Source organism: Andrena cerasifolii, chromosome 15 (genome assembly GCF_050908995.1).
Source record: "Andrena cerasifolii isolate SP2316 chromosome 15, iyAndCera1_principal, whole genome shotgun sequence".
Lineage (NCBI taxonomy): Eukaryota > Metazoa > Arthropoda > Insecta > Hymenoptera > Andrenidae > Andrena > Andrena cerasifolii.
In genome coordinates this window covers 7829769-7854878 of record NC_135132.1, presented here as the reverse complement: position 1 = coordinate 7854878, position 25110 = coordinate 7829769, and the positions used below count along the sequence as shown (strand labels likewise).

At 43.5% G+C, this 25110-nt stretch overlaps 1 protein-coding gene across 1 annotated transcript; it reads left to right on the top strand.

The window, feature by feature from the left end:
- The first annotated feature begins 559 nt into the window (after positions 1–559).
- Positions 560–24804, top strand: LOC143376980 (uncharacterized). Its single transcript, XM_076827829.1, has 3 exons — positions 560–2216; positions 4843–5036; positions 23280–24804. Exons 1-3 carry the CDS (start codon positions 1862–1864, stop codon positions 23679–23681), a joined length of 951 nt encoding a protein of 316 aa, XP_076683944.1. The 5' UTR covers positions 560–1861; the 3' UTR covers positions 23682–24804.
- The last annotated feature ends 306 nt before the right edge of the window (positions 24805–25110 follow it).

Here is a 25110-nt window from a genome sequence, read left to right as displayed (position 1 = left end):
TTTCCCTATCTGCTGATACATCATACTTCACGCTCCATATTCTCTTCATCCTTCATTTCCGTGCTGGTAAATATTTGTGCGATAGGTTAATTCCTAGGGAATATAACCTTCCCGTTCTAGATCATAGTGCTTTTTTTTATGTGAGTTGCACTGTGTTCGGCAAGATTCATCTATACAGCCTGTTATTTAGGGAAATTGCTGAGAAGGTGATATTCTTTTAAGGTTAAGGTTTTTATTTTCTCTTAGTGTACAGTAATACTGAAAGATGGCAGTTCAAGACATTGTCTTATTTAGCTCAACGAACACCAAATGATATTATTTTATATCAGTATAATAGGAACGTTTAATTCCACACGGATTCGTATTTTAATTAATAAAATAACTGCGGTACGAGGTTGGTACAACTGAAAGGACACTTCAAAGTGTTTATGGCCCCATTGAATATTTAGTAACTTCCTCCACATTCAACAACTAAATCCTCCAAAACACCTCTCACACTAAGGCACCTTACTAAACACAGCGCACATGAAACCCCTCAGGACAAATTTACAAATACCTGAATGAAGAGTACAATCATCACACTGCAATGTAAAATTCTAAGAAGAGGCATCAAGTAAAAATCTATGTCACCATATAGGAAGATAAATCATCAAGATCAAATCTCAGACATCATCGAGATTCAACGTCCACCTAACCTCTTCACAGGACCCAGAGTACCCCGTGCATCAGCAGTCAAGTATCGGTAATCATGTTAATGGCGTCTAACATCATCAGAGCCGGATAACCAAGCTCTCGTTGCACCAAGACAGTCGCATAGGACACAGGCGTAAACACACCGGAGGGTAGCTCGAGGCTGCTGGAAGCGTGTTGCTCGTGTCCAGCGCGGCCTGCCCCGGAATCGATCGTAAAATCGAGACCTGTAGGGGGGTGGCATCATCGAATGATAGCGTTCATTCGGCCTGATGGCTGTTGGGGAGAGGTTCTGTGCGGGCGGGGGTGGCGCACGGGACGGGGATGAGCGCGGAGGCTGTCGGGGGCGGTGGCTGTTCCCCCGCGGCGGGCACGGGGGTGGGCGAGCGGCTGAACGAATCAGGATCGAGAGAGCGGCAGACAGTGACCAAACACGTCTCCCCGTAACAGGGCACAAGCCACACCCCCGCCGTGGCACCCTCTTTCTCTCTCGGTTATTGAATTAAGCTTATCATTTGATTTTGAGGAGACCCACCAGTCGGTCGTCTCGGGCTCTCTTAAGCGGGCCGAAAAACTTCTTTCTATCCGCGGTATAATCGCAATAATTTGATATCGCTGATCCGATTACGCGTCATAAGCCGCTATCGAGGAGGCGGCCGCCGCCCGCTCCCAAGCCTCTTCGCTCGCGACCATAGAATTACGTGACGCCGCACGGCTTCTCCCGGCACGATTACACCCGTCGTTTCGTGGAAAGAACCGGCGCGCTGCTCGGGGCCTCAAGGAACGACAAGGGCCCGTAGGAGCGCGCGAGCGCGCTCCCAACGCTCCTGCTCCCCCGTCACCTCGGCCGCGCCGCTAATCGAATCAGCACACGGATTCCTCCAGCCGCGACCAGGTGAATGGAAGAACTTGGAGGAGCCTGGCACCGCTCCACTTTAACGACATAGGACTACAACGCTGTTGCATACAGAGGATACTGAAGTAGACACTGGGACCCAAGAGAAGACCTACTTCTACCAGCCTCTGTCGAGCGAAGGAGAACCAACCGCGATCCCGATGAGCGGTCGGGATGACCCGTGCCCATCACCCACGTCGATCCTCTGTTGACGTTCGTGGCGAGGATTAAGGTGGTGAAAGCTTTGCCTCGGTTTCCAGTGCGTCCTAGTGAACCATGGATTACTCGTACTTGAATCAAGCGGCCGCGGCCGCCGCCGCGGGCTTCGAGGCCTCCAGCTGCGCCCTGGCTGCCAGTGAGATGCAATGTGGCTACGGGGACCTGAGCTCCTGCTCGCAGATGAGCCAGGCCGCCTATCGTTACACCGCAGCGAGAGCGGCGGGCTACCCTGGGAACGCGGGGACCGCCGGCACCGGGGGCACCGCCCCGCTCGGGGCCCACCACACCACCCACTCTCATGCCCACGCGCATCACGGGGCCCACGCGACTCCATGCTCAGTAATGGCCGCCAGATCTCAGGAGGTCCACCGACACGCGGCTTCTATCTTCCCGTCGGCCATCAATTTGCAGAGTGAGTGGTCACCGCAGTTTGTTTAAGGAGGATTGTGGGTGCATGACTTTATGGTGGGTGTTGTTCCTGGGTTGGGTTATTGGGCCCGCTGTTTTGACGACTGGTTGCTTTCTTGTGGGCTGCAATGCTAGGTGCTCTTTCAACTTTCTGGTGGTCTGGTTGTTAAGTTCTGATGGTTTCGCTTTAGTTTTGGCTGTTAGGTTTGTTGTTTTTAGAATCGCTCACTTTCTTGTGGCCTGGGTTATTAGTTATGTCTTCAGGTTTGTGATAAGCTTTTTGGCATTCAGGAGAAATTCTTCGCGTAGAAGCAGGGGGGTCGTGAGCTACATGTTACGGGGATTGCAGTTTCTGGTATTGCTTGTGGTGGCTCAGCCGAGTCCTGGTTAGGGTTAGGGAAACATGGCTAATGTGCACCCTAACAGTTTGGTTCCAGTTTTTATCCCTAAGGGCTTTAAACTCGATGAGATCAAGATTGCTGTCCTTTCAATTGCTTGGCACTTGCCTCAGTAGCCTGTACGTAGTCAACAGTTCACTGTGTTCCTCTTGTAAACCAGAAATATGATTTATCTTTGGTTTTTAATTATTACTGACGATAAAACTAGTGAAGTTATATTTGATCTAGGTCCGATCATAAGAATCACATCACACAATTCTCCAGCCACAAGAATGCTAGAAATTTCTCAAAAATTCCCATTACACTGTAACCCATAATCCAAGGAACCGCATTCAGTATATGATATTTCATTTATCAATATAAATTATTATCCCATCTCATCACTAAGGGGCTAAAAAATTAACGCCCCTGCCTGCATGGCAATCTACTGCTCTCATCGTCCCATCAAACTACAATCCTACAATATCCCTGCAATCACATAATTGCTTCACTCGATCAGACGAACCCAAATGCCTGCCGCTTACAAAAATATTCAGAACCTCCACCTAACAACCGATCTTTCCCACCTCCTCACCAGTCCCCTGCACTTTCTATATTCCACAAGTCAAAATAGACCATCATTCATCATTCAGTGCATCCTCAGTCACACCACCCTGCTCCATAACCTACATAGGTACAAATCCTAAATTTATCAGCCACAATCGCTTCTAAAACAATCAGCCACCAACTTCCTCATACTTTTACCCCCATTCTACTCTACCCTCTCTCCAAACTGTTACCTGGAGCGACTTTACCGTGGACCCACACAGCGATCCACACGCACACAGTGAATCAAATTATTATTCTCGGTCAGGCTAGTTAGATTACCGCGTTAATTCAACGAATCCCCCCTGTTCGACGGGCGCAAACAGGCAGATCAAACATCGCTCGTCCGTTAAAACGGCAGGAATTTATGAGAGGACAATGAATTGGGTGGCCGCGGGGAGGGATGGGCAGGCGGGGCGAAGGAGATCGTCTTCCCCGGAAAAAAAGGAGGGTGGTTCCTTCGCCTCCCAGGGGAAAGTTACTGCGATGGCTCGTCGCACTCCGAGTCGTCTCCATGCTCGAAACCCAGCACGGTGTTCCCTCTTGGAAACGACGACAAGATGGCACTGAAAATCAATGGATGTGTCTCGTCCTCCCTTTCCCTCTCTTCCTCCCGGCATTCTTGCCTCCCTTTGTCGCTCTTTCTTCGTCGACCCCCCTCATTTACTCGTTCGTTTCCCTGTGCCTTGCTCACTTCGACTGCCCCATTGCTTCCCTCTGCCTCCCTTTATCCCCGCAGCACTCTTTCTCCTCCCTCCTCAGTCACTCATTGCTATGGTTACGTTCCTCGCTATCCCAGCCATCCTCACCTATATTCTATAATCTATAAGCCTCCGAGGAGGAGGCGTCCTCCAGGAACACCCTGCCGCTGTGCTTACCAAGTAATCCTACCACAGAGATTTTCTTCCTGGATTTCCGCTCGCTCGCAGCACATGGAGGCTTCAGCTCTCTTTTGGGTGGACACAGTTTCTAGGGGTATCTGCTTGGAGGTACATAGCGCAGGGCTCTGGGTAGGTCAGAGGCTGAAGGTGGAGGATCTAGGCTCTGGATGTTCTGGAGTCCTCGTCTAGAATCATGGTTGGTCGGTTGCTTTCTGGATAAGTACCCCAAATGTCCCATCACCTATTTTACGGTGCAAAAGCTGAATGCGGGGGTTCCAACCTCAGGCTTTAGTCTCTCCAGGTGAGGTATGTACCGAAACATCTTTGAGGTCGGTTGAGGTTCGAGGGGAATCATTTGGAAGACATGTATTAGTAATTGATGCCTGAAGGATTGATGGTAGATCAGATCTGCGAGTAGTTGTGCAAGGTCCAAGGCTGAACCTGGAGGGTTCAGTCACTGCTTGCCCTTGGACTCTGAGACATTCTCTATTTAGCTCATAGTTTTACAGTAAAATTCTTGAGAAAATAGCACTACCACTGCTATAAATGGCAGGAGGATTGAAGGCACAGCAAGTGTTCCATCTACTGTTTTATCTAAATGCGGAGGACGCAGTGTCTCGCTCTTGATGGGTTAGGGAACTCTGTGTCTGCTTGAGGGGGTTCTGTTTTGTTTTGAGAGTTGCACTGAAATAAGTTTGGTTTCTAAGTATCAGTTTTGTCTTTTACTGTGTAGAGGTAGAATTTCTCCCATTCCTTCAATTTCCAGGCGGACTAGGGTACAAAGCGTATTCTGGGCACGACGGCCTGGCAGAGAAGAGGAAACAACGTCGGATACGAACTACCTTCACATCCGCTCAGCTTAAAGAATTGGAGCGTGCCTTCCAGGAGACTCACTACCCAGATATCTACACCAGAGAGGAGATCGCGATGAAGATCGACTTGACGGAAGCCAGAGTGCAAGTGAGTAACTTTCTATTACACTGCAAAGGAGAGTGTGTAAGCTTTGGCTCACGAAATTTCCTGAAATATAAGTACAGCAGATTTTGGTGAGAAAATTTAGTTTCAAGTTCTGTGTCTTGCAAAATTTTGTGCGCCAAGTTAAATAACTAAACCGAGGGGTAAGCAAAAATAGTAAAAATGTCAAATTGCCACTGTAGTTTAAATAAGGTTTAGTGGTCACCCACGAGTGCATATTTCTGGGGTCTAAAAAAAGCAAAACTTTTAACTCGATTTTTTCAAAATCCACGAACTAAGCCCCCCTCTACCGGGGATTATTATCAATTTTCACTGAAAATTTTAAAGTAAGGGAAGCTATCCTCTAAGACAGTTAGAGGATCATGTATTCTACTACCCAACTGTATTATTCAATATAGGTACTACCCAGTATTTGAAAAAAATGGTAACTATGTACAAAATTCACTTTCTCCCACTATATTTGATACACCGCCAACAGGATGATCTATTCATAAAATCAAGCAGTTCTGACTGCCATGCACGACTCCCCCTGTACTGAATTACTTAAAAGCATTTTTCACTGCGCCATTGTAGTAGTGCAACTCAATAATTATCGACTCAAGCTCCCCCTTCTTCATTAACCATTGACCATTATTGAATCCCCTTATAAAATGAAAATTCATGCTTCATTTTAATGAAACCGATTCATACTAGGATCGCCCTATCTACAGGTAGTCATTGAGGAAAATTGCAGCTATCGTTCAGCGTAAGATATTGTTTTAAAAAATATCAGCCGCCCTACTTCACACTTCTCATCGCGTTGTGATGCAATAAACGCGAGGTTATTATTATTATTACAGATTATATATTTCAGGGAATTAGCTGCAAGCCAATATCCACCCCTTTAAAACAATTGGGAGATTCGAAATTTCTGTCCAACGCGACAGTGGCGCCTCGAAAGTGTTTCTCCCTAATTAAAGCGGACTTGGAAATCAGGAAAAAGGTCTAAGTGAGATATAACGCTGACGCGAGGCGTTTTCTTTCGTCCAGTTTTACCTCGAGGATATCCTCCCTCCGGCGTCACGTAAAATGGACGGGACCAAGGGCGATGGCGGAAAGCGCGCGCTGTGTAATTGCATTAGGGGCCCCATTTTCGTTTTCACGGTTACCTGCGAGTCGCGTGGTTGATGGATTACACCGTCTAATGCCTCTGACGGATTAACTTGAACTCCTTGCCCAGGAGCAGAGGAGATTTAGGGGTTCCTCTTCTGTAGCCCAGGTCGCTATTGAACCAGCGAAATTTACGATCTAATCAATGTATTTCGCATTTTCGTAGGCGAGTCATCAGCCCTTGGGGATGAATTCTGATCCACCGATATCGCTTTCTCGCCCTCCATTCGTATTTCGTTCAAATATCTTTTGATCTCTTCGGTGAAGACTTTTTGTAAGTTCAGTTTTCTTGTTATATCTCAATTTTATAATTTATCAACATTTATTTATTTAGTTTTATATTATATATTCAGGTTTCTGATCTTTGTATTCGCTAGTCTGGTACATCTTCTGATTCTGATTTTGTAACTCTTCGCTTCTTTGGTATACTCTTTGCAGTTTCTATCTCAGAATTTGTTCATCCTTCTGAAGAAGATAAGTTGTCTTCATGGCTTCTCTTTGCTTATTCTTTGCTGCTACTCGGTGTTCTTTGAAGCCTTGACTGAGGAGAGGGATTCCTAGGAAACACCCTTCTTCAAATCCATGAATTCAGGGTGAATGACTGGAGAATTTCCTTGTAGGTACTATGTCTCTTTGTATATTCTTCCACTTCTTTTAGCTTCTCTAACATCACACTGTATTTCTCACAATTCTTTACACACAAAAATTCACAATTCTTTTCTTCCGGGTAATTTTCTTGACTTCATTTTCTCCCAGATAATTTCTCGAGTTCATTTTCTTCCACATAATTTTCTCGACTTCATTTTCTTCCAGATAATTTTCTCCACTTCATTTTCTTTCACATAATTTCTTCGAGTTCATTTTCTTCCACATAATTTTCTCGACTTCATTTTCTTCCACATACTTTTCTTCACTTCATTTTCTTCCAGATAATTTTCGCCACTTCATTTTCTTCCACGTAATTTTCTTGAGTTCATTTTCTTCCACATAATTTTCTCGACTTCATTTTCTTCCAGATAATTTTCTTCACTTCATTTTCTTCCAGATAATTTTCGCCACTTCATTTTCTTCCACATAATTTCTTCGAGTTCATTTTCTTCCACATAATTTTCTCGACTTCATTTTCTTCCACACACTTTTCTTCACTTCATTTTCTTCCAGATAATTTTCGCCACTTCATTTTCTTCCACATAATTTTCTTGAGTTCATTTTCTTCCACATACTTTTCTTCACTTCATTTTCTTCCAGATAATTTTCGCCACTTCATTTTCTTCCACATAATTTTCCTCGCTTCATTTTCTTCCACATAATTTCCTTGACTTCGTTTTCTTCCAAACAATTTTCTTGACTTCTTTTTCTTACCACTCACCAGTCACCTTTCTTCCCTCATAAACTTCAACCAATTTTTAATCTTCCTCACCCTCACCTTATCTTCTTCTAAATAAGATTTCCTTGACTTCTCTTTCCACACTTCTCCAGATAAATGAACCCAACGTCCACTCCTGAAGCCCTTCGTCAACCCTCTCGCTATCAATCAATTTCCTTTTTACACTGCCCTCCTAACCACCTTAATCCTCCACACCATTGCCCAATATTCTCCGCAGTCATCCAAGAAAGAAGAGAACCCTTCCAGACGTCACATTGCTGAAGCCCGGCGAATTCAAGGTGAATGACTTCCGTCTGTCCTTCCACGCAGCTTCCTATTTCTTCCTCCTACGTTATGCATGCATCATGAATAGAAGCGTCCCTCTGGCAATGCACATTTCAAGGGAATGTCTGGTGTGGGTCCAAAAATATGCGGCTTCGATAGACAAGGAACGTGTCAGGAAACTAACCGCGTCTTTCTTAATCGCGATCTCGTATAATAATAATCGTGATTGCCAATCACTGGCGTTATATTAATCCCCCCCGTTAAAATGGCAGCCGGTGCGACGGTGTAGTACGCTATAGACGGGCCAAGATTAAATTTATCGGGGCTCTCGAGCTGACAGGGACCTGCACCAGCAGTTGCACGTTGATAGTGAGAATGCCTCGCCAAGGTGGCTGTGATCAATGATTCGCATCGGACCTTAGGCAATTCTGGGTGGGGAATAGTAAATTGGAGAAATTCGTGTCAATTGTGGCTGTAGGTAGCAACTGCCAAAATGGGGAGTCTATTTTTTATGGTGCTAGAAATTACGGGGGAAAGGTTTTACTCAGATTGATAAAATGGAAGATTATAATTTTTCCTGGGTGATCGAATTTTTGCTCTCTTGATTTTCTGGGATTTAAAATTTCCACTGTTCTTCAAAATTCAATGGAGGCAATGGCTGTGCAGTTATCATTGTCATTATTTTTTGGATTAAGCTCTAGATCAAAATCAGAGGACTTCTGTTTTCAGAAATAGAGAATATTCATCTTCGACTGGTGATAATTTTTTATTCCTTTGGAAACTCGGAAATTTGTATAGCATTTGTAAAATAAATTCATAGCTTTAAATGGAATTTAAGGAAAATAGTGAAAATTCCCACCCTTCTTCGCTCAAAAATGAAAAATTCTTAGTTTTCCTCAAAGAGAATTTTTCTCTTCCAACAGTGGAAAGTATGCAAAATTTATTTAAGCAATAAGTAAAACTGCTTTTCTTAATATCTCATGCCACAAAAATTCTCAATTTCTTCTCTATGAAAACTGAAAAAAAAAGTATTTTCTGGAAATGTGTACCTTTACAAATAATAAGCATTTAACAAGCACCGAATGCAATCACATTTCGAATATTCCTGGCAAAATAGCGCCGGGCACGCTCGTGCAATATTTCGAGAGGGAAAATTGCGATTCATTGGACGAGCAGAACTTTAATATCGCGCAATCGGTGTTTCCCTAATTACGAAACAGGCTGTCCACCTTCGACACTTATTGCCTGCCACTACAGCCAGCTAGCCTGGAAACTTTATAGCTGATAATAGTAATCACCGATGCCCCAGTAACATATTCCGAAAACGCCCAAAATTGCATTACCCAGAAAATGCAATTCCATCGATAGGCGCGCCGAAAAATATGTTTGGAATTACCATGCGCAATTACCTCTCCGCTACAATGTCACCCCAATTCTCCCCTATTAGCAAAGAAAACTACAAACTGTTGACTAAAAAATAATTATCGAATCCCGTTTGGAAATTTGTAATCGTTGCTTCTACTTTCAGAAATTTCGCAACTTTAATATTCGATAAACGAAAGAAGCCAACACTTAGCTCATCAGTAACCCATGAGCCCTTGCGCGCATGCTAATTAAGCCCGAAGTAACTATCAATTTTCTAGCAGTTTGCGGCGTCACGGTGCGACCGCCATTTCCAGCGAGGCTCTGACGCAGGGTAGCCCTTTGTCAGTTCGAATCTTCCCCAGCATCCTCAGCTGCACCCTCACGTACCTCCAGACTCCCTCACGTTTCCTCATCGAACCGCCTGTTCTCTTAAAAACGAGTCCCGGAACGAATACGCAAACACCTCACTTAAGGAAATTAGAAAGAAACGGGGGTAGCAAAATCCTGCTGCAAAAAGAATAGAAGGAGCAGCAGAGGATCCTCGACTCGGGGACCTGAAAGCTTAATCAATTTGGCGCGTAGCCTCCCTTCGATCGGGAAAGACGCTGCCAGTTGCGAGTGGTCCTTCGTCTTCGCTCATAAATCAACATCCCGGCCCATGGATCTCATCCACTCGGTCCGCCGGCATTATGCATGCCTGCAGGTTGCCTGGAACGTTAATGGAGTTGTAATTCATACGGAATGACATGTGACTCAGGATAGAGGAACGTGTCGCCACGCGACAGACTGCACCCCCGGTGTCATCGATGGGATGTTGCGCTCGGGGTTAGCATTTGGGGAGAGGGGGGTGGCAAGGGTGGTTCCTATGGTGGACCAACAAGCGGGGAATCGGTCGCTGGTAGTCGCGAGGGCCCTCGATCCAATTGAAAGAAGTGGAGCGATCTGGGTCGACGGGATTAATTCAATAGCGGAATCATTAGGAGCGACTTGGGAGTCGCGGCTGCTGGTGGTTTCGAGTGGCTGTAGTCCCTGATATTTTGACACGTCGGTGTTGGTCTCCTTGGCAGGTGTCTGTGACGATGCGGAGTAACGTTAGAGTTTCCTGCGGAATTTAAAGGGATCTCGATTTTTGGTCCTTATAAGGGTGGCTCGGAAATTCGAGGATTAAAAAAATCTGAAACTTTGCAGAAATGTAGCTGAAGTGGTGCTAGTAATTTAAATATTTTTTTATTTCTCTGTAAAACAGTCCTAAGGGTGCTACCACCCTGTTGGAAAAATGGCAAGTGTTCAGATTATCGCGAATAGATATTAAATACGAAACTGTAAAAGATATCAGAAACGAAGTTCAGCTCAAAGGTGTGTGGTTTTTTATGCCCTATAATGTGGCGATAGAATTTGTGAAAATCATTATTTTTTTCCAAAATTTATCCCCACCATATTTTTTTTTCGAGAATTCTGTGTCACCATATTGTGGGATATCGAAAGCTATACAACTTTAAATTCAACTATTCTTCGATAGCTTTTACAGTTTCGCAGATATTCGAGATAATATGAAAAGTTACAATTTCTTTGAGGGGGTGTTTTCACTCTTAGGGCTGTTTATTGCCGAATCAAAAAATAGCCGCGTTATTAGCATCACTTGAGCTACATTTTTGCAAAGTTTCAGATTTTTTTGAATTTTAAAAATTCCCAACCCCTTATTAGACTTTTTTTTCTTATTGCGTATATGGTCTAATTTCTCAGGAACTGAATTATAAAATCAACATCGTGGATACAGTAGAATGGAATATTCTTTATTACAACCTTCGATTTCTGGTATTTGAATTTGTATTCCTTATCAGCAGAATCGACTAGAACAACTCTAAAAATCAAAATATCACCCTATTCCTCATTCTATAACCTAGATTTATCAGCGCCATTCGTTTCACCCTTCCATCGCGCCATTTTCCAAGAAAATACGGAAATACGGTCCCGGCACCTTGGTCCGACGGCCCCGGCACCTTGGTCCGACGGCCCCGGCACCTTGGTCCGGAGCGCAAACTCTTCTGAAACGAAACTCGCTGAAGCATCGGCGTAAAACGGTTAAAAATTGGCCATCTATTAATCCACCCAGCATCCCGCATTGTTCTCCTCTTCAGGCCCCGCGCCAAAGTGGAGCGGAGAGCCAGTGACAGTGGATCGTCACGGTTGTGGTCAGACACGAAAGTGGCTGCACGGTTAATGAGATCTGTCCAGTCGATTTATTCGCCGGGCCTGATGGCGTTGCTGCGACCGATCGATGCATCTCTTAATCAAGATTTTGGCTGACGAGCCATGCGTTTCCAACCCCCTCCCCCTCCGACCCCCTCGAACTTATTTGGCTAATTGAAGAAGACAATTTCGTGTCGCGGTGGCCATCGGCTGCAATTCTATTAATGGTATCGACGAATCCTTCGTTAGTGTAGTTCCTTTCGATAGATTCCAGCTGGGGTTCACTTAGGAAAATCGTTTCCCTCGAAGGAGACCGTTAAGTATTAATTCGATTTTGCTTACACGTCCGCCCTGAACGATTCGATTGAATTTCGCGTCGCAGCTCCGTTGCTCCTCCCACGGGCCGATGATTGAATACGGAAATGGCAATCTCGCGTGTTATTTATCGGCGGAACGGAAGTGATCGAGCGTGACGGTAATACGGCCCGACTTCCGGCCCCCCCGCCCGTGATATCGATAGGAACGTTTTCGGATACGTTTTCCTTGTAACTCGTTTAACGCGACGCATCGAGGAGATTCTTGGACGTGCTATGAATGTTTTAACAGGCTCGGCGCGTTCGAGCTGGATCCTTCGTCTTTGACGAAGGTGAATTTTACATGGGCCACCGGTCCGTGGATCACTGGTTTGCTCACCTCTCCCGGGGAGTACCGTGAGAATAGTAGCTTCCGTAATTATTGGCACTATTTCGGTTCGAGGAATATCATTCAGCTCGTTACGTTTGATGGAAATGAAGCAGCTGCTTAATTATTTATTGCGCGGTAGACGTTGCGAAGGTAACTGGAATGTAAAAGAAAACAACAAATGCATAGAAGAAGACAAGAAGGAGAAAAATAGTAGAGTTGGAAATTATATAGTAGAGGTAAAAGTTGAAGTAGAGTGCAAAAGGCGAGGTACCATTTGAAACTACTTAAAACTAACACTGTAACAGTGTATTCGGAAAATAGCAAAATAACGTCGTCACGAGTAAGGGCTAAAGCCATTTGTGTGACGTTGGAAGTAGCAAGAGCGAGAGTTCAGAATTAATTGCCATCGTTGGTTAGTAAAAATTAATGTCACTGCATGTTTGATAGATGAGAGAATTTCAGATAGACTGAGTAGACTTCTTTCGAGTCTTTCCACCCCTATTTTGGTTACTTCTATGTGAAATTACAACGAAATTAAATTACGAAGATTGCTATAGAATTACTGTTTTTACTGTAATTCATACTTTAAAATGTAGCAGGTATTCAGTGAATTGTGGATTCTGTAATGGACCAAACGCGGGTTCAATAACAGCCCCCATCTCACCACAATGCAATACTGTACTAGGATCACTGTAAAGCAACTGTGATTCACAATTCTCCAAAAAAAAAAATAGGCGAGTGCCCAGTGACTTGGAGATCCTGCAGTATATCAGATTCTATTAATTTTATCAATTAATATCACCCTCTATCTGATTACACTGCAACCAAGTCCTAGGACCTCTACAAAACTACTATTCCCACCATGATGCATATTTCTAAAAAAAATAGGCACTTACCCAATGGCTTGTGAGCTCTAAAAATTCTCTCACCTTGCAACTTTCAATTTTATTATTCAATACCCACCTCAATCTGATTAAAATCCAACCAACTACTAGGACCTCTACAAAACTACCGTGCCTACAGTATGATCCACTTTCCCCCAAAACCGGGCAACTGTCCAGCCACCCGTGGCCCCTAAACCCGTTCACAGGCTCGCCCGAAAAATTCCCTCGCCTCGAAACAGTGGAGTTATAGCGCATTAGTCGCGACACTTGCCAACTATTCGTTAAAGAAGCCCGAGGCGTAGACGCGGAAACGGGGTTCGCGCCGCTGCCCCTGGATGTTTGCAAGCCGCGTCGTCGTGTTCGCCGTGGATGATACCCAGCAGGACAGTTTTTAATCACCGTAAGTGGATCTACATAGAGTTCGCAATTACCAGGGCACACTCCTGGCATGGGCCCCTTGTGTATCAGCCACCCTCGGCCCACCAGCGCCAATGTTTTCCCCATTTCATCCCGCCGTGCGAGCTGCAGCCCCCTCTCACCCCGCTTCTTCTCGCCGACCCCACGTTCTCTGCCTCTGCGTTTCTCTTCGCCTTGCCCCCGTTTAAAACGTTATTGCCCAACGATGGGCAGGGATGCCTTGTTTCTTTCCGTTTCCTGCACTCTGCCGCTATATTTTTCTTCGTTAGCAGCTCTCCCCTGCCCGCCCGGTGCCTTTGAACTCCTCAAGTGTCTTCCGCGATCCTTTCTTTTCGTTTCGCGCGAGTTTGTCGAGGGGGAGGATTCGGGTGGCATTTTAAGTGGATCGAGGATTTTGGGGACTTGGATGTTCTGGGCTCAAAATACTGTTTAGGGTGAGTTACTCTGGGCTGATCCTGGGGGTGTAATTCTACTTACCTGAAGGGGTCATTCTACTGTGCTCGGCCCAAAAATTAAGCTACTTTTTAAAGTTTTTTTTCTCCACAGATACAACATATAATTCGATAAATGTTTTTGGTATTTGTTAAGCTACTCTTAGTTTATACAATAAAATTTTAAAGAATTTTTTTAATCTGTTTCAAAACTTAAAGTGCAGGTGATTGCAAAAAAACTATTTGACCAATCAGTCTGAAATTTTCACGCCTTATTTTCTTATTTTTTTTATCAGCCAAAATAATTCTGCTCTCAATGATAACCACACTCATAATGACTACAATACACTTTCAATTTTTGGCTTTGCGTGCGTCGTTCTCCCGGAATCACCTGCACCAGCAGTGCATCTGTTTTTCACGGCGCTCACATCAGTACGATATATATTTTAAAAAAAACTGTTAAAAATTTACAACAGATTTTTTTTTTATACTGTCAATAAGTGTATAAATATTATTTAAATAAGTAGACTAAATATTATTTACGCTGAACATTACACTTGCTAAAACATAAATTCTGAAAAATGATAATTTTTCACGTCTTCACAGTGGAACGATCCCTGAATTGAAAATAATGTGGATATTCATATTATCCATGATACTTTGTTACATAAATGTCCCTGATTCGCAAGTCTCTTCTAATGGTTATCAGTACAGAATACTTCAATTTTCATCCCCTAATCAACTTCTCAGGATGAAAGTAACAAAGAAATATCCAAAATAGAAGGTCACGAATATTCTGATGCTCTGAACTCGCAACAGTGTGTTCCAGGGACATCCGCAACAACCCTCAAGTCACATTTTCATGATTCTAATACATCTGGCGACTGTACACCGATTTATAATTATTCTTCAGTTGAAATTACTTCAACTGCTTTTTTTTTTATTAAATAAAAATCCGAAACGAAACCGAGTACAAACTGAAAGCTCACGTTTCTGAAAAATCCTCCCTGCCAACTGACTATTAATTTATAAAAAGAATAACGTTGCTTAATAACTATAAACTAGGGAAAAATCTCTAGGATGAAAAAAATATTATTTTTTGACAAATTTCTAATTCAGTAGATGTAAATGTGATTTTTATCCAGCATGAAGAGACAGTCAAGACCTATTTGTTGCACATAAAAAGTGGACACACTTCAAAGTTAATCCCAGGATGAACTTCTTCTGACACCAGTCTCTTTATCTACCCAGGAAAAATATCACCTCGTTTGTTTACCAACGCTTTCAATTTTCCTTTTCAATTTTCTTCACAGATCAACAATATCCACCAGGACCTTTCTGACGTCCTAAATGTCCCCTTTTAGTTCCCCCAATTTTCTTTCAATCTTTCTACAATTTACTCTCCCCACTTACCACATCTTATTCTTCCACTCTTTTTTTTTTTCTTCAGAAATATCTTCTGCTTTTCTTTTCCACCACCCGCTGTATCCTCCGCGGCTCTTCTCTGCGCCCTCTGCCTCCTGTTTTTCCTGCCTCTCCACGGAAGCAGACCCTTCGTCAGAAGTGTCTCCATCCCCCTCCGATCGCCCGGATCGACCTCTCGTTTCTCATGGTCGGTGTCCCAGCGGGAAAAAGAAGCTCGTGTTGATTTTCCAGGGGCCGTCCCAAGGCTGTCCGTTTCTAAATTGCTCGATCCATGCCCGACCACCCCTGCGCGCTCTTTTGTTCCACGCTCGCATGAGTGATGTCGGACACTTCAGGAACGTGCCACTGGGAGGAGACGAAAATTTCATCTAGCTCGTGGCTTGTAGCGAAACAATTACAGATATAGCCGGGAATTAATATGTTCTGGGGAACAGTTCGCAGCGGGGTCTTTCAAAACATCATTTCTCCTGGGCCCCTCAAGGGGTTAGCTTGGCCTAGGCCAGGTCAAGGAATACCACGTCTTAGAAAAATATATTTCCAGGTGGTAAAATCACTTTTTCGATTAAAATTTTTCAGTATCTTCAAATAATATGTACAATTTTCTTTCTCAAATTTCGAGAAACAAACATGGCGGTCGAGAGTGTATCAAAAATTGTCTGCTAGTAGCTTGAGAGTATAATAAAAGTTTCAATGATATTACTGTATGCAAGGAAAATTTACTAAAATTGTTGAAGAAATTGAATAAAATTATTTTTCGAAAATATTTTATATTTAAGAATATAATAAATTACCCTGAAAAAATAGTTCTGATTCCGATTATGCGAGGCTGACGTATTCGTTATTTTTTATAAAATTTAAATGATGGCTTTATAGTTGTGGGTGGGCCACTAATATTTTCAGACCCAGTCCGCCACTGACTGCGCCTATCCGACGCACAGTGGTAGGCCCAAATTCTGAAATTTCCCTTCGACGTATTGAATTCCTTATCACTTTCGAAAATCTGACTTTAAATTCCGAACCAGTGGCCAAAAAAGCCCACAGATACTGTTTTTCTAAAGATGCTGTATATTTCGCTAAATATAAAAAAATCAGCAACGAAATTCAAAATTTCGACCGGGTAGATCGATGGAGAATTTAATTTCAAAGAATTAAAAAAAAAATCGTCAAATTTACTGAAAAACTACGACCTATAGGGTGATTTGAACAAAAATGTCATTGTGCACCACTGTGCGACGGTCGATGAAGTTCCAGAGACTCCAACTAACTCCTTCCCAGAAAATGTTTTAATATCTGTATTAATTATACAAAATCAAATTTCTATGGAGATTCCAAGACTCAACCCCTTGTGAGTCGATTGTTTTATGCCTCTCGCGATATTTATTTGTGACGTGCTCTGGTAAAAAAGGCCATCGAGTAAAAACAGGTGTTTGAGATAAACGTGCTCAGAGTTATGTTGTGAAGAATTTTCAATATTCAACTAACATTAAAAAAACATAATTCCATATTGCATATACTAAATTCCATATTTGGCTGCTCTCCTCTACGTATTTTATTTAAAGTTTATCAGAGTATATATATATATATATAAAAATAAATTAAATATAGTCCACAGTATTTTTTAGTATCGAAGCTTGTGCAACCAATTAATTCATGGCATTTCGCGAAGGAATATATTTGCGAACCTTTTCGCTTTATAAATAATTTTGAAAGCCGAATTTCACGAATACTTCTGCCTGCAAAAAACGCGAAAATGTCGATCAATTATTTTTGCACCTTAACCTTTTTACCAGAGCACGTCGCATATAAGGGTTGGATTTAAAAATGGCACATTTTTAGGTCGCCGAAGCTCGTCCTTTATGCTTCTTTTTACGCCACCTTCTTCTTATATTAGTGTGCGCTAGCGACTCTAATTATTATTATTATTTTTAAACAGGGTGTTTGACAAACTTTTTTTGTTTCTCGTGATTTTTGACGAGAGAACGCCCGGATTTTTTTGGAGCTAAACGCCTGCTGGTAGCGCCGGGTGAGAATGCCTCGAGGGTGGAGCAGCAACTGTACGAAATCCTTGGTTAACCGGCCCAGAAGGAGGAAATCACGACGAGTCACAATCGTGGGGTTAATCGAACGAGCAAATACACCGCGAACCCGATGTTCCTACCACGGCAGAATTCCTAATGCCCCTGCCATAAGCCTCGGGGTTTGCTTGTCGAAATGTTTACACAAACGTTGAGAATATTCCCGCGCGAACTCAACAAATTCAGCAACACCCGCGTGAAAAAATATCTCGGGTTGTAGAAGCGAATTTAGCAGGATTAAATCCTGTAAATACTTTCTTAGCAGCGAACAATTCGAAGAATTGCAGGAATATTGAATTGTTATTATTTTTTAATTTAACTATTCTTGGTAGAATTAAGTACCATCCCTTTTTTTTAAATTGTTTATTAACGTCGCGTCGAGGGGGATGAATGTCTTCTCCCACGGAGAATTATCTTCTGCTCCAAGTTCGTTGCACCAGTTTCTTACAATTAGTACCCGAGGGTGCAAAGTATTTCCTCCATAAAAATCGTTGTAGGGAAGTGTTCATTTCCATTTTCATCAGGGCTGAGGCTCTGCCACTAATTACCAAGGAAACTTACGTTAGACCTTAGATTACTTTTACTACCACTTCGTTACATAATACTCGCTTCAATGTACCACACAGCTTTCTGAAGAAGTGATGGTTAAAAGCGAATGAAATTCCAGCTTCGAAAACGAACAACAACTTCACTTTACAAGCTTAATTTTTTATTGCATTCCTACATAAGATTTCACCTCGTACAAACCCACTCGCAAAATCTTCCACGATTCCTAATAAAAATTATCGGAATAATTATTGAAAAAGGTAAAATGGCCAGAAGATTTTCGCTGCAAGAAAATTCTTGCAAACGAGCGCTCGTTGCAGTGGCTGGAGAATTTGTGAAAATAGACGCAGCTGAAGCTGAACGAGGAGGCAACGAAGCGTATGAGGCGAGGCTTAAATATTTATCCAAAACGGGGTGGACATCTGTCGGTGTGGCTCGTTGCATTTTATTTAGGCGGCCGAGGGTATTTATTTAACATTAACGCCGGCACGTAGTCCACCCTAATTCACGCCGTCGTCGTCGTCCGTTCGGCAAACAACGGCACACATGCTGCCACGGTCTCCTCGGGGTTTGGTCCGTGGCCAAATACGAATTATTAGTGTTGTCACTGGCACGTAACCGCGGCTTCTGCCTTCCGTTACATAGTTTTTGGTCCACGGCCGGCGTAATTTTATTACGCCACCGTCGAGCAACGACGTTTGTTAACCTCCCGTTTCATCGCGCCGCGAGTCCCTCAGGTCCATAGTTTCGCTAGGATTTTTTCGAAGGAGACAGTTCCCCGCGGCTTGGGTGAATTTTAAACGACTGGGAATAATTTTGTGACCAAGTCCAGGTGAATTGTTGGAACTTTGCTACATTTGGACGAGGTTGGAGAAGTTTGGATGAGATTTGGGGTGAAAGGAGGGACATCGTTGGGTTTCTTTTGTGATAAAGGAACATCTGCGGCTCGGGGGAATTTTAAGTTACTGGGAATAATTTTGTGACCATGTAAAGTTGAACTGTTGGAAATTGTTTGCTTCTGGAAGATTTCCAGATTGTGGTTTGAAGGGGTTGGGATGAGTTTTTAGGTAGGAAAATAGGGATGGTTGGGTTTCTGTTGTGGTAAAGATACTTTTGTGGCTTTAAACAGGTGGGAATAATTTTGTGATCAAGTAAAGTTGAACTGATGGAAATTGTTTGCTTCTGGAAGATTTCTAGATTGAGGTTTGAAGGGGTTGGGATGAGTTTTTAGGTAGAAAATAGGGATGGTTGGGTTTCTGTTGTGATGAAGATACTTTTGTGACTTTAAACAAGTGGGAATAATTTTGTGACCAAGTAAAGTTGAACTGTTGGAAATTGTTTGCTTCTGGAAGATTTCTAGATTGAGGTTTGAAGGGGTTGGGATGAGTTTTTAGGTAAAAAAAAGGGATGGTTGGGTTTCTGTTGTGATGAAGATACCTTTGTGGCTTTAAACAGGTGGGAATAATTTTGTGACCAAGTAAAGTTGAACTGTTGGAAATTGTTTGCTTCTGGAAGATTTCCAGATTGAGGTTTGAAGGGGTTGGGATGAGTTTTTAGGTAGAAAAAGAGGGATGGTTGGGTTTCTGTTGTGATGAAGATACCTTTGTGGCTTTAAACAATTGGGAATAATTTTGTGACCAAGTAAAGTTGAACTGTTGGAAATTGTTTGCTTCTGGAAGATTTTCAGATTGAGGTTTGAAGGGGTTGGGATGAGTTTTTAGGTAGGAAAATAGGGATGGTTGGGTTTCTGTTGTGGTGAAGATACCTTTGTGGCTTTAAACAAGTGGGAATAATTTTGTGACCATGTAAAGGCAAACTGTTGGAAATTGTTTGCTTCTGGAAGATTTCTAGATTGAGGTTTGAAGGGGTTGGGATGAGTTTTTAGGTAGAAAAATAGGGATGGTTGGGTTTCTGTTGTGATGAAGATACCTTTGTGGCTTTAAACAGGTGGGAATAATTTTGTGACCAAGTAAAGTTGAACTGTTGGAAATTGTTTGCTTCTGGAAGATTTCCAGATTGAGGTTTGAAGGGGTTGGGATGAGTTTTTAGGTATAAAAAGAGGAATGGTTGGGTTTCTGTTGTGATGAAGATACCTTTGTGGCTTTAAACAAGTGGGAATAATTTTGTGATCAAGTAAAGTTGAACTGTTGGAAATTATTTGTTTCTGGAAAATGTCCATATCGAAGTTTGAAGAGGCTTAGGCCAGTTTTAAGGAGACGAAAGGGGGATGTTATCGCTATTTTATAACAGAGACATTTTTGTGACTCACCACTGGGATTTGGGATTTATTCATTTACAAGCAACGTCTGTTTGAAAGGGATGCAAATGGGCAGATATGTTTGTGATACAAATTACAGTAAAATGCGTCAAGTTGCAGTAAAGTCCCAAAAATGCAGATGGGTGGAAGACGTGACTGAAATACAAGTTAAGTTACAGTCACAAAGGTGTATGAAGCTCTTTGAAACAAGGAAATGTGTGGCCTGTAGGTTTTTCTTTTTTGATGATTTGTGAAATTTTGTCTAAGGTACCTTTTCATATAGTAATTTTTGGATGATTTAGTAGAGGCCTCTAATTTATTTTGATAGTCCAACGAATTCACTACGTCCTTCTCCTGCATATCCTCCTATTATTATAACTCCATCCCTTCTAATATACCTTCTCTGTCGTCTTTAGCTTCCTTTAAACTCAGTGTTCGTTCTTTCATCCTCTCATTGTTTCCTCTGTAGTTATTTAATCTTTACTTCCTTTCATTTTCTTATCTCCTAACGTCTCTTTAGGGTAGGTTGTAGAGCAGCAGTTAATGTCAAATTAATCCTCACGTTAATTATAATAGTGCAATAAAGTAATTTACTAATAATAATAATTTCTAGCTAATTCCCTCCATGAAAAACTTTTGCGCATTATCACCAATTTGGATAACCTGTCCTGCCAATAGAACCCTTAACCTCTGCAAGTCTTCACTTCAGTCCCACGAATCTCCCCAAACATCCTCCCCACAAAATCACCTTTCCAAAACTTTCCACCTCTCTTCACATTCTCCAGACTACACTCTCAACCTGAAACCTTACCTCCAAATCAGCTTCTTCCTCTCCAAGCACCCCACTCCCACCCTCCCATTAAAAGGCCCACAATCCCACCAATAACCACCCTCCACCAAAATAAAAAAAACCGACCGTCAATTGCATAACCCCGCGCAAACATCTTTAAACGGGCTGGTCCGTAAAATCATCAGTCGATTAATTTGGAGCTGGAAAAAAAAAGGCAGGTGGAGGTATTCCGGGCGTCGGTGGAGTTTGCTCGAATTTCTCCAACAGCGTTCCCAGTGTTCGGCAACGGCAGAGGCGACTGATAAAAATCCAATAGCAGTGTTTGCCGTCCTGGAAAGGGCAATCACGTTCATCATGGTGTCCCTGGCGCCCCTGGCTCTCCGAGTCCACCCCTTACCCCCTCTTTCACAGCCGCTGCCACTCAGCCCAGCGCTGCGAAGCCTGAACGTAGCCGCCCCTGGAAAATCCGGGGGTGGGATCCACGTGCACACACGTCGAGGAACCAGCGGAGGGGAGAGACGAGGACGAGAGGGGTTGGGGGATAAAGGGGGAGATAGACGACAACACGGGGCTCGTGGGGAGGGAGGGGGGGTGGCTTTGCTGGTCAGATAAACGGTAAAGCAAATAAATCCGCTACTTTAACATGCAGGTCACCGCCGCTTTCCGTTTATTTTATTCGTTAAATATTTCATTTGGCCAACTAGAGCCAATTACGAGCGCTGCCCGCCGCCGTTTCGCTCTGACGAGCAGGGGACCTGTTCTCTGGGCTATCTGCTCCTTTTTGCGCGTGTGCGGGCGTCTGTGTTTGGACATCGTAGAGAAGGTCGATGGAAATATTTTTTGGAACACCCTTGATGATGGCCCTTGGCCTGGGTCACGGGGATTCGTTGATTTCTCGTGCTTTTTGGGGGGGGTAGTTGCAGCTGAACGTTTAGATTGTGGAGGTTCTGGTTTTTTAGGGTGGATGGTCGTGTGGAGAATTTTCAGTGCTGGAGATTTCAGAGGTATCAGGTGCTTCAAGGACCTCTTTATTTATGGTCTGAGGGACCATTTTCTGGGCATTTGTTACGCGCAGCTGACAAAACCCTGGATCAGGGTTACTCTCAATAGTAAACATCTTGGCAGTCTAAATAATTGAAGAATTTCTTGACTCGTAGTGAATTAAGGCACGAGGGTGGAAGAGGTGCTAAATAATTGATAACCCAATGACTAGCTCTCTAATTATTGCCCCGTTTAAGGGGCCTCCCTACCTTGACAGGGGAATTTTTTTAAACAAACCCATTAAAGATATTTACTTCCAGCTTTGTGGCTTTATTTGTCAATCGTTAGAGGATAAGAAAAAAAATAATTGTATGCGAAAATAGTGGTTATATCCGGAGTTATAGTGCTTCAAATAGAGCGCCTTACAAAAATCATAAGCGCATGGTTAGCATAAAATCAGCCGTTGTAGTTGTCTGAAATAGGAAATTTAAAAAAATTTGTTATCTGTATGAGTGTGGCTATCCCCTGAACTAGATTAAATGAGAAATACTGAAAATTAAAGGAAATATGGCAGCGTCTAAAACAGACATCGATTTCTGCAAAATAATTCGCTGGTTTTTTTAGTCGCAAAAGTCTAATTTTGCAAAAAACGATTTAGTTTTAGTAACAACGATAACGGGACATCTACTGCAGATATATGCCAAGTTTGAAGTAAATCGAGTGATTGGTTTTTGAGATATCATGCTAACCAATACGAAAAACATCGTTTTGTGAAAAACGCGTTTAAAGTTTTAGGTACCGTTTTTTTTTAATTACAATTCTTTTAAAATGTTGCCTAAATATGTACAAATATATGCCTAAAATTTTCAATTAATATCATTTGAGGGCTTCTCTTAAAAAAATCCCAAATATCGCGCTCCTTTTCAGGGGAGTTCTATTTTTAAGCTGAAAACATAGCAAAGTTTGGGATTTTTTTTTTAAGGAACCAACGATTCCATTCATCTGAAATTTGGACCATGTTTTTATTCATCTTTAAAGAAGTTGCAGTTTCATTTTCACTAATTTTTAATAAGAAATGTCAGACTCGGGTTAATCCGCAAGCCCGTTAATAATGTACGCATTCGGCGTATGGTCACACAGGTGGCGCCACGTTACTTCCACGAAAATCGTTGAACATCGACGAGTCGGCGTTGGGGAAGTCGGTAAGGCGACTGCCCAGTAAAGCAGAGGACCCGCGGGTCGCGGGTTCAAATCCCGACGCCCGAGGTTCTTTTTTTCGCGTACAATAATTACAATTAATCCTCCATTTGTTTCAAACCCTTGTATACACCCAGAATTGTGCCCCAGACCCCAGCACTAAAGCCACATTCCATTGCGTTGCAGGTGTGGTTCCAGAACCGCCGCGCGAAATTTCGAAAGCAGGAGAGGCTGGCCCAGCAGAAGTCCACATCGCAGAGCGGCATTGGCGTGGACAGCGGGGCGTCCAGCCCAGTGGCGAGCAACGTGAAGGCCGAGGGTCGCTCACCGAGAAGTCCAGCGACGCCACCAGGCAACTCCTCCAATAGCGTCCTCTCCTCGAACGAAGTGAAGCCGCTGACCAACCCGAATCTCGTGAGCGTGAAGCACACGACGGACGTCTCAGTGGACGGCAGCTCGCCCCATAACCGGGGAAGCAACGGAGGTGGTGGCGTGGCTTGGGGCTCCTGCAGTCCCAGGCCCTTCTCCGCGGCGCTACCACCCTATCTGCTGGACCCGCTGCCCCTCAAGACCGCGAACCTCTACTAATCGTCCGAAACTAACTCCATCCTGGCGGGGTCCTGTAAATATAGAGAGTGTCACGTGCTTGAACGAGAACTGAGTGCTGTTCGGAGGACAGTCGCTTCCTCCCTAGGTCGTCTCTCAGCCCCGCAGTGCTCCTGTGGTAACTTGGAGGCTGAGGTAACCTCGTGCGAACTTGTTTAGGTGATTCCGTGAAGCTCCTTGTGGCTACATTTACTGGCGGAATAGTGCACGAGTCTTTTTACTTTTATGGTTTCTATTTTCGTTCCTTTGTTGCAGCCCACACGAGGATGCTGCGGAGTAGATTCGTTTTGGCCGTTTTTGTAAGATCCAATTTTTTTACCAATTTATTTGACTTATTTTACTTATCGTGATGGGTACGTTCAGGCCGAAGATGAGTTTGCGGTATCCCCTTTCAGCGTTGTGACTCGTGGTAGTGATATTGAGTGAGAAATGGATTTCGTACGGACTGTAGGGTCTCTGTATTTTTATTCTGCCGGTGCCGCGCGAGGAATTTCGCGGTGGTTCGTTAATCGTGCCCCGACATTGTCTCCTGGATCTAATTACTCAGAGGACGATCTATAAACTGAGAACGATCTCTCCTGGGAAACCTAGCGATGCTGATATTCATGTACCGTCCTACATTCCTCATTGACTAGATAAAGAATCAGTAGCAACTCCCAGTAAACGACACTCGCACCGGAGTACCTGAAGACGTCTAAAAGCAAAGCTCATCTCAGAAGCAGCTGAACAAAGTGGTGACTTTCTTGAGGCAGCATCTGAAATCTCGACGAAACGACTGGGTCTGTCGGAGTGTCCAGGAAATACCATCCGCCGCTTTTGGCTTTAGACACCTTCGGGGATCCGCGACGTTACTTCGCGAAGATCAATGAGGAGGCCACGATCGCGAGAAGCGTTCTGAACAGCTTCGTCCCTCCAGCTGTTGTCAAGCCCGTGAGCGCGGCGATACCATCGATGGACGTCGATGTGGTCGGCAGTTGTACAGTTGTTGCTATAAATATAGAGGATTAGTGTTTTACACCGTACTCATACCTACCATCCATCGAACGTGAGCGAGGGTCTCTCTCCCCCTTCGCTGGACGATACCAGAAGGCAGCATGCGTTGAAACGAGACAGATAGTAGCTCCACCCGATCGTGTATCATTGGCATTTCAAATATACATTCACTCAGAACTATCCACATTAGCGTGTAAGATTTATTAAGGTCCAGTCGCGTGACGTCATGCTAGTCCCTGACTATACGAAAGTTGGAAGGAAGGGGACGAAGGAGGCAGGAGTCGCGACTTTAGTAAGTAGTCGTTCCTCGTGTGCTCGAAGGAAAACTTATCTGTCCAAATATCGATTCTTGGGGGTCCGTAGTAGCGGGACTTTGGGGCCGTGCCTTGCAAATGCTCTCAACAAATCAGTAATACGG

Bases quoted from the DNA above. Each gene is read 5' to 3' on its own strand.
- LOC143376980 (XM_076827829.1), top strand. From the start codon at position 1,862: ATGGATTACTCGTACTTGAATCAAGCGGCCGCGGCCGCCGCCGCGGGC. The intron at 2,217-4,842 runs GTGAGTGGTCAC...TTCAATTTCCAG, and splicing joins GTCGGCCATCAATTTGCAGA to GCGGACTAGGGTACAAAGCG. The intron at 5,037-23,279 runs GTGAGTAACTTT...ATTGCGTTGCAG, and splicing joins TGACGGAAGCCAGAGTGCAA to GTGTGGTTCCAGAACCGCCG.